Source organism: Carassius auratus, chromosome 20, assembly GCF_003368295.1.
Source record: "Carassius auratus strain Wakin chromosome 20, ASM336829v1, whole genome shotgun sequence".
In the NCBI taxonomy this organism is placed as follows: domain Eukaryota; kingdom Metazoa; phylum Chordata; class Actinopteri; order Cypriniformes; family Cyprinidae; genus Carassius; species Carassius auratus.
The window spans coordinates 15,925,696-15,935,508 of NC_039262.1; the positions used below are offsets into that span (position 1 = coordinate 15,925,696).

At 36.7% G+C, this 9,813-nt stretch overlaps 1 protein-coding gene across 1 annotated transcript; it reads left to right on the plus strand.

The window, feature by feature from the left end:
- The first annotated feature begins 3,730 nt into the window (after window positions 1–3,730).
- On the plus strand, window positions 3,731–9,142 carry six6b (SIX homeobox 6b). The gene is made up of 2 exons (XM_026291241.1): window positions 3,731–5,168; window positions 6,448–9,142. The coding sequence occupies exons 1-2, from the start codon at window positions 4,597–4,599 to the stop codon at window positions 6,611–6,613; spliced, it is 738 nt and encodes a 245-aa protein (XP_026147026.1). The 5' UTR covers window positions 3,731–4,596; the 3' UTR covers window positions 6,614–9,142.
- The last annotated feature ends 671 nt before the right edge of the window (window positions 9,143–9,813 follow it).

Sequence of the window (9,813 nt, forward strand, 5' to 3'; positions counted from 1 at the left end):
CTATTTCCAAGTTAAAATAGATTCTAAGCCGACAGCTGATACTGTTTATAAATTATTGACGTCAAAACTTATACCAACTAAAGCGATAAGATTCGAGAGACGAGTAAATTGTCTGACCACACGATACACAACAATGTCAATCAAATCACAACCAATCGTAATAGCGTGTGGGCGGGCTCTTCGTAAATCCACTGCTCTCGCAACATAGGATGTCAAGGTATTACAAATAAACCATTAACACTATTAAAAAATATATTTAGTGACTGACAGAGTTTTTTTTATTGGAATAGACATGTTTATGTAGCTTACATATTGTTTTTTTTTCCCGCTTATCTTCAGTATGAGGTAAATGAATTAGCCCACTTCTATTATGCTTTTATTTAGTCATGTACAACTCAAATTAAACGATTTTATTATCATTATCATAAAATAAACCTACTACTGCGTTCACCATTGCGTCAGGATGCCAGACTGAAATAAAATATATATATATATATATATAAAAAATAGTTTAAAACACTTTATTTATTTTGATTTTATAATATTTCCAAAAACCATTTTAATTTAATGACCCCAAAATGTTTAGTCCGGGTCACCTTAATTGTTATTTTAAAAAGAAAAGAAAAGAAAAAAACAGGCTATATTTATGTTTTAAAGGGACAATATATGTATATATATATATTCCCACAAACATTTACTAATTCAAACAATGAGTAATTCAAAAATGTTTATTTTCTTTATGAGTTATACCACATGATATTTTACAACCTTGTCTTGTCATAAACAGCCAAAAGGGTCTAATATTTTCGATTAGGGCTTTTTTTATTTTCATGCTGATTTCTTCATATTGATTTTGACAACTGAATCAAAATAACATATTTTTTACATATTTTTGTACAAAACAAAAGTAGCCTATAAAAAGAAGGCTACTGGGCATGCAGGATGACCTTGAAAAATTTTTTAGCCTGTGTGTGGTTGTGTATGTTTTTTTTATCTGATTATGTATCTGCTGTGCTATGGATATACTCTGTTACTGTATATTCGTAGATTATGGTTTATAAAAAGACAGAAGTCAGCTCTTCTAATGATCCAGAGCAGCAGATTTATCCACTACATTATCCTCAACTGTCCAAATGATCCTGGGATCCCTGTCACTCTAAATGCCCATTTACGGCTTAACCATTGCATATTTAGACCACCAGAGGGGTTGACTGCTGGCATGATACCTTAATTACAATATAATCCAGCCGGAACAATTGCTCTCTGGCCTCTGAGATTGTAGCCATGCTTTCTGAAAATCGGGTGGTGCCATGACAAAATTAGGCCTGCATTTGCTTAATCTGCTCCCTTATGGATATTTCAAAATTCACAATCTAATGGTCACTGATCCAACATATTTGATGAATGATAATCCTTAGTTTGGCTAAATAAATTCAGACATACTGTACATACTCAAGGCCATATGAACAACAAAAGCATGATACTGTGACACTTGCTGGAGGTGTGTAAAGCCAGGATGGTGTAAGTGTTTGCTTAGGATGGATTAAGGAAGAGGGAAACAGAGGTGGAGAGAGAGAGAGAGAGAGATGACAGCAGCATGCTCAGCACATCCAGAGGAATCTGGGGCATCTAATGGCCCCTCACCCACTATTCCTGCTCTCTAACTCCTTCTCTCTAATCATTTTTTTTTTTTTTTTTTTTTTTTTTTTTTGCTGTGGGGCATGCTGTGACCCCACACCGTGGGAATCTGTGGTCCACAATGGATGACTTTAACTGTCTCACAAGAAAAAGGTTTAAGAGATAGAATAAGAGTCTGTCTCTTTTTTTTTATTAAACTTTTGGGATTTAAAATCAGAGCAAAATTTAAAAATAACAATAATGATCAATTGTAACATATTTTAAAAAAAAGTAATCGTTATGGTTATGACAAAATTATACTCAATCATAATCATCATAAATTAAACAGAAAATACATTCAAAAGATGTTACTGGAAAGCCAATAAGTGTTTACCGTGCACATAAAATATTACATTTTTCTTGCTTGTTTTGATTTTATTCAAAACCCATCACAAAAATAAAACTAGCTATTAATGACAAGCCGTCATCTTGCTCAACTCCAGTATAAAAGTAGACTATTTATTAATTTAATCTCCCACTGTAATTAAAATAATACATTTAATAACAGAAATGTAAAATGTAAAAGCAATTTAAACCCCTGCAGTTTCGATTATGAACTTATGAATTTGACTGCAAATTACTAGTTTATATAGCCCAAATTAATATTTTACCTAAATCCATCAAAAATATTGAATCAGTCAAAATATCAATAGGTATCAATTTTGAATTCACAGCAGGTACGTCTGTAGCTTCTCTTCACAAGTGAACCTCGGCTAGGCCACAGTGTCGCTTGTCTCGTTCTTTGGAGCAACACAAAAGCAATTGTTCGGCTATTTCAAACTTACAAGACGGAATATAAAATATTAAACGTCCTGTAAATGTTTGAAAGCTTAAACATGTCAGGCCACTAAAACAACGTTTTTTCTGTTTCATATGCTCGTACGGCCCACAGTGTGGTGTACGGGGCACTCCAAACCATATAAAATAGCAAGCATGGCTCTGATGAAATCTTCAATGTTTCCCAGACAAATATAGGCTATTGAAATGTTATTGAAATGTACTGAAACGGGCTTCTCTTATGTGTTTTCTCCTATCATAAAAGTGTAAATATTAATGAACCATTCAGTAATTAAGCTAATTAATAAATGCATCCGAAGTCAGTAGGACAATTTTATTGGATTTGCCTTACATGTTATTTATGCCTTTTATCTTGAAATATTGCCCAAATTATTGTTTGTTTTGCATTATTATTATTATTATTATTTTGCTTCAAATAATTCATTTTTTTTCTTTTTTTTTTTGAGAAATAACTTTCTGTTAATGTCGTGCAGGTTAAATTGTGTCCGATGTAATGGTGCAAATCTAGATCTTGATGGTGTAAAGAAAGATCAGTCTCCGTGACATGACTGAAGTGCATGGAAATGAGCAGCTTTCTGTACACAGACGGTAGTTCTATAATCGGAGCTACGGGCAGCTCATACATCATGCAAAAAGGGCCCGAAGGGTTCTCTTCAAATGAACTGTGTGGGTCCGTGAAAATAATATCAGGGGGTTTCCGTCAGAATGAACTTTTCATTGTAGCCAGCCGTGAAATAATCTGACCCGACACTTCAAACCATCTGCGTTATCCATCCGTCTTATATTTATTGCGAGCTGTAGCTGATACTATACCACAATTTTATATGATATGGCATCTCCACAAACATGGGTGGCAGGTTTGTCCATTGATGCCCCTCTCAAATCCTTATCAATTCACAAATGAGCTCAAAATATTTAATTAATGCAAATGTATGTGGTAGCTATGAGAACACTAGTTTAAAAATATAAATAAAATAGTAATTAAAAGACCTAGGACGTAAATATTTGCTTAAAATATTTGTTTTTGCTGATTATATTTGAAATGGTCGATTTCGACTGCTTATGTAAGCTGTTAATAGAGTCTTTAGCCTGCTGGAAACCAAAGATCAGCAGACTCCTGTCCACGTGCAGCTGGAAGGCGGAATGGTTTGTCCAGTTAGGTCCAGTTAACTCTTTTCATTCTAAATAGCGCGACATTAAATTTGACAGGTCAATGACTGTTACGCTGAGCTGTCAGATGTCTACGAGCTCATGCCGTTGAATGCGTAACTGAACGAATCTTTCTTAATTTGTTTCCTTTTTGTGTCAGCGGCCGTTATTCTTCACAAGCGAGACTCCGAGCCTGACGACTGACTTCTTCTCTGAAATATCCACACAACAAACGGATGATCTTATTTAATATAATTTGTCATTTCAGTCAGAAGCATTCGCGCGTCGAAATACACTTCGGATACGTCTGCACTCGCTTATTCGGAACGATAAAAAGCCAATCACTTCTTCTCCTGTGTCAAGACTATAAAAAAGCCGACGAGTGACAGCTTAAACATAACATTTCGTGAATGGAAATGGAAAGAATCCCATTAGCGTTTAAAATTATCAGAAAGTACTTTAGGTCGCATGAGCTTCACTTAAAAATGTGCGTAAATCACGCAATCGAGCATAATTAGCTGGCGGGGATTCGGTAAAAGCATGGGTCGCTGATGTTTACTTTCTAAAAGGCGCTGTCGAGGTCTGGGAGGTGCTGAAATCTACTCGAGCTCTGTTCCGCATGATTGGCACGCTTGACAGTGATTGACAGGCGTCGGTGGAAACTAGCCTACGCAACCAATCTGCCAAATCCAATAGAAAAACAGAAGCAGGCAGCACGTCTTTTCCCTCCTCAAAAGACATCTTCATTCTTGTGCTGTAATCTCGCGCCCTCGAACACTCGGTGTCTCCAACCAGAGGCAGCCTCAGACCGATAGAGCGACATCTCCATTTCTCTGCATCGTCTACGTTCATCTGCTGACTCTGGGATTGCCTTTTTGTCTGGATTTGACTGGGGGAGACAGATAAAAGCCACATAAAGCACGAAACTGTGCATGAGGTAGAGAGGACTCAGAGGGGGAAACAGAAGCCTTCATGTTTCAGTTGCCAATCTTGAATTTCAGTCCCCAGCAGGTAGCGGGGGTATGCGAGACTTTGGAAGAGAGCGGAGACATCGAGCGTCTCGGCCGATTCCTGTGGTCGCTGCCAGTCGCACCCGCTGCCTGCGAGGTGCTCAACAGAAATGAGTCTGTGCTAAGGGCTCGGGCTATTGTAGCCTTTCACACTGGGAACTTCCGTGAGCTTTACCACATTCTGGAGAACCACAAGTTCACCAAAGAGTCCCATTCCAAATTGCAAGCACTTTGGCTGGAGTCACACTACCAGGAGGCAGAGAAGCTCCGAGGTCGCCCGCTGGGGCCAGTGGACAAATACCGGGTACGGAAGAAGTTCCCTCTGCCTAAAACAATTTGGGACGGTGAACAAAAGACGCACTGCTTTAAAGAAAGGACCCGGCATTTACTTCGAGAATGGTACCTCCAGGATCCTTATCCGAACCCAAGTAAAAAGAGAGAGCTTGCACAAGCTACAGGACTCACTCCCACTCAAGTGGGGAATTGGTTTAAAAATCGAAGACAAAGGGACAGAGCTGCGGCCGCTAAAAACAGGTGTGTTTTTCCCGATTTCAATCATGGGGCTTACAGTGAGCAAATATTTCATGTTTTAGCTCAAATTCGTACAAACTAACATTAGATAGATCGATAAAAGCTAAATGAATGTCTAAAGATCTAATAAAGGAAAGGCTAGGTTAAAGCATAACATGTTGTCAATTTTAGTTGCCCAAGTCAGGTTAACAAATAAACCAACAGTAGCCTATCCTGTTTAGATACTTGGGACAAAATATAGCCTATAAATCGATTAATCTACCTATAGATGTGACCGGTTTTTATTTGTAGCTGTTGCTTAACCGGAGCAATGTGTTTTTTTTTTTTCCTGATTAAAGCCTACATTTGCTAGACATTTTTTAAATTTCATTATCACTGAAATAAAGAAAAGGAGAAGACAGAAAAAAAACATCGCAAAAGGGACCGTCACGCGTCCAAAATACTTCACTTTTGACCAAAAATCAATGGCTAGCTTTTGTGTTTATTGTGGCTTGGGCCTAGTCTGCATCACTGAGTAAAACTCATTTTCGATATGCCAAATAACAATCAACCATGACTAAAAACTGCTTCATAGATTAAATGATGCCCTTTTTCCTTTTAGCCCCATAATTACTTCTGCTTGGTTCTGTCAGTTCCGCTGTGAATTAAAGAATTCAACCGTAATGTCAAAGGCTTTTTGTTATGCGAGGTGAATGCTGGAGTGACGCGAACAAGGACCGTTTCTAACAAATAGTAATAATAATAATTGTCCTCTGTCAAACTGTGTTCTACTTGTTTTGTTTAAATGCAAAAGCCGACAAAACGTTACAATTGGGCTATATTTTTAAACTGTTAAAACTGATATTTTAAAATAATTATTATTTTCTTTTTTTTCTTTTCTTTTTTATTAAAACGTGTTTAGACTAATAAACGAAGAATAAATGTTTCTACATTGCCATTCATTTTATTAAACAAAGCCTAGATAACCGATGCAGGCTAAACGAGCACTGGCTCTACAGATGCTCTCCTATTTCGTGTTCTTCCGGGGCATTCCGTTAGTTGGCTAAACCTGGAGCCTAGAATAAGCAGGGCATCATTTCATAATATTGTCATAGATTTCATACACAGCGTTTACAGTAGATTATTTTCATTTATATCCAAAGTAGTTTGCGTATTAATGCATTCATTGCACGCTTTTATTCTAATAAATGCAGAACAATCTAGTGGTGTTATTCACCGATTTTTTAAGGCTAGTTTTAATAGAAAACCCTTCATCTAAAACCCATCCTTTTTCTTTTTAAAGGTTACAACAGCAGGTGTTGTCTAACGGCTCGGTTCGGTCCCTAACTGGAGAGGATGGTGCTGTAGACCGACTGGGGAACGCTTCGAGCCCCGAAGCGAGCCTGTCGAGCAAAGCCGCTGCATCGGCCATCTCCATCACTTCAAGTGACAGCGAATGTGACATCTAACATCGCACCGAACCGGCCCGCGGGGCTATACGGGAAGACTATGAGAAAATTAACACATACGAAGGAAATCGAGACAGACAATCAGCAAGATAAACAAGCACATTGGTGCCTGCCTTAACGTATCAGAGGCCGTGTTTTTATTTTGTTTTATTTTTTATTTGGAGGCTGTTACATCAGCCCGGAATCGTGGGATTCATGGAATGCTTTATATTTTAAAATGTAGGCTATTTATCTTTTTGTGAGCGCAAAGTGGGGCAACCGAGAAAAAAAAATACTATCTGTATTAACAACTTTTGTAAACAGATTGCCTCAAGCAAATGGGTGCCCAAATGATATTCACACTTTTTGTTAATTTTGAAAAGGACTTCATGGTGAAACATTTTACCTCCCAGGTTTTCTAAGGTGTTTACGCATTAAATTGTTGCTCTTATAGAATCAGATTTTTATTTGCTTGGTCATTTCAGTCTGGTAAGTTTCGGTGTTAAACGATCTACTTTTAGAGCATGTGCGCCGATAGTGAATTAAAGACTTAACGCTAATAAAATTTTGATGCTCAAAGTAACCATACAGACTTATTCTCGTCAATTACCAATAAACTAAACCAAAGTCATGTTTATTTCCGATAAGCTAACCATTTTGTTGTAAGCTATTTTTTTTATATCAATGATTATAATTATTGTTAATATTATTTAGTTATTATAGGCTAAATTGTGAGTTTTTTTTTTTTAATTGCCTTTTTTAGGCTGCCCGGGTATCCTATTTTGTTAGCCTTAATAGCATTAGCATATGTGAATGCATTGTGTCTGTATTCACCCTTCATTTAGGCAGACAAACCACTTGAACTTTTCCTCTGTATTTCTGGTATAAAATGGTGTGAGGTTCACGCATAGCCAGTAATCGGTAAATGTAGATAGTGGTGTGTTTAACCTGATAGCTTACCGCGTGTCCAGACGCGTTAACCGCCCCGTGAGGTTGGCCTTACCGGCCAGTAATGCTTTCTGACAGCAGAAGGTCAACGAGAGGGCGAGCGCATTGGTTTCAAGACGAGCAAGAGAGGAAAAACATCCAAAACTTTGAAAAATGCATAAGCCAATGCTATAATTTATTGACTAATTTATTTATTAATGTGTGCTTTAATTGCTTTCAGAAATACTTTTGCTTCGTTTTTTTTTCAAGGTCAAGTCAAAACACCAAACCCATATGAATTGAAACATCTAAAATTATTTTATGTCCATTTTATGATTATTATTATAATGAATTACTCACCTTGTGTTTTTGTCATTGTTTAGCCTATTGTTTTTATTTATTTATTTTTATTTATTTTTTGTATCACGGTTAGCCTAAATTCTTTTAATATCACTTTTGTCCGGGGAAGGAAGGGCAACTCGTATGTTTAAAGTCTGTTAACAATGCTTCGGTAAAAAATTGCTATTGAAGGAAAAAAGAGCCATAGATGTGGTAGGGGAAAGGAGAGCACGCTATTGATTGTGGAAGAGAACCAAAGCGGAAAGATTAGGTGAAAAGAGTGTTTCTGACAGTCAATAAGGTTGTCAAACTCTTCAGCGTTAATCAGCAGTAATGACCAGTTCTCAACCCCACTGGAACAATAGTGAGCTCTTCAAAGCTCTGTGGGGCTAAGGGGGTGCTTTCTCCCCCACGTGCTCCAAGAATACCTTTTCAGTGCATATTTATTACGATAGAAGATATACTGTAAATAATGTGTGTGTAAATAGCATTATGACATTCTTCATATCATTAGCAGATACAAGTACACCACTGACAAGTTATCATTTTTTTAGATAAACATGGCTAATTAATTTTTAACAAGAATATTAGGTATAGTTGGCTCGCATGAGATTTGCATTTTCTAAATATCAATATTAAAACTGAGCAGGGACTTGCATTCACTGAAACTAAATGAGGTCTTTGAGGCTAAAATGAGTAGCATTCCGAATTCCTAGGTGTTTAACAATTGCCTTGGGTCTTTGTGAACATGACACAAATTTGTCGTGCTCAAGGCCAGAGCACATGCAATTATAAGCCTATAGGCTTTTAAAATTATGTTTGGAACAGCAAAATCTTTGATAACAATGCTATCACTTTATCCGCATCTTATTCCGTCTTAAAATTATCGTTGCAAGTCTCCAAACAATGGACAACCAGTACTAAAATGTCTTAATGAAGCTGATGTGATGCATCAAAGCAAGCACCCCTTGTATCCTATGGCCCGAGTAAGATATTAAGGATTACATGAGAACACACATTTAAACTGATGGTCCAACAGATGGCACAGTGGGTAGCTACAAGACTTTCACACACAAAAAAATTAATTTAAAATAAATAAATAAATAATAAAAATAATAATAATAAAGGCAAGGAGGTGTAATAAATACATAAAATGTGCTCTATTTGTTTCTGTATGCTGCCTTTATGTACCGATCCTCTTTCAAACTTTCAAACAATTGTCCAAATTCTTTGTGAGATGTTGGAGGACTGTATTGTACAGTCCAGTAATTTCTTTATTGTAATACTCGTAATTGATTTAAAGCACAACAGACGATGGTATGATGGTTTTTACAGTGCGGCTGTGTCTGTGGAAAATTATTACAATCACTCTTTGCAATTAATTGTCAGAATATGCTCTACGTTTGTCATTATGTGTTCAAAATTTACAACTGTACTGCGAATTTGCACAGAATTAATTAGTTTCAAAAATCTATTTTTTGCTTTTTTTGAAGAGTGGTACAGAACACAATCCAAATCACATGTATTAAACAATTCAACACTACAATAACACACATCGAACAAGGAGACAGTCGAGAGAAATTCATTATGTTTGGCTTTGTTAGAGTTTAGCGCCCTCTGCTGTTAAAAGTCATTTTTCAATGTGTCCACACCATGGCCTTGATTCCTTAAAACAATTGAAAAGAAACTGTCTAGGTTTGAAAGTCGCTATCAGTTAGAGCAAAACCACTATAAGTTTAGTCTTTGCTGATTTAGTTAGCCTCAAACACAAACAACAAAACAACAGGCCTGTATTGAAATAAGTAAATATGCGAGTTAAATGCAAGTAGGCTATTAATGTATTACTGTAAACAGTTGCATGATTTCATTTCTTGTGAAATTAATTTTATTTAGAATATTTTCCAAGGTTCCAAGGTTAGTCGTGTGGCTTGTAGGCCTAACTTCAGGGTATTTGA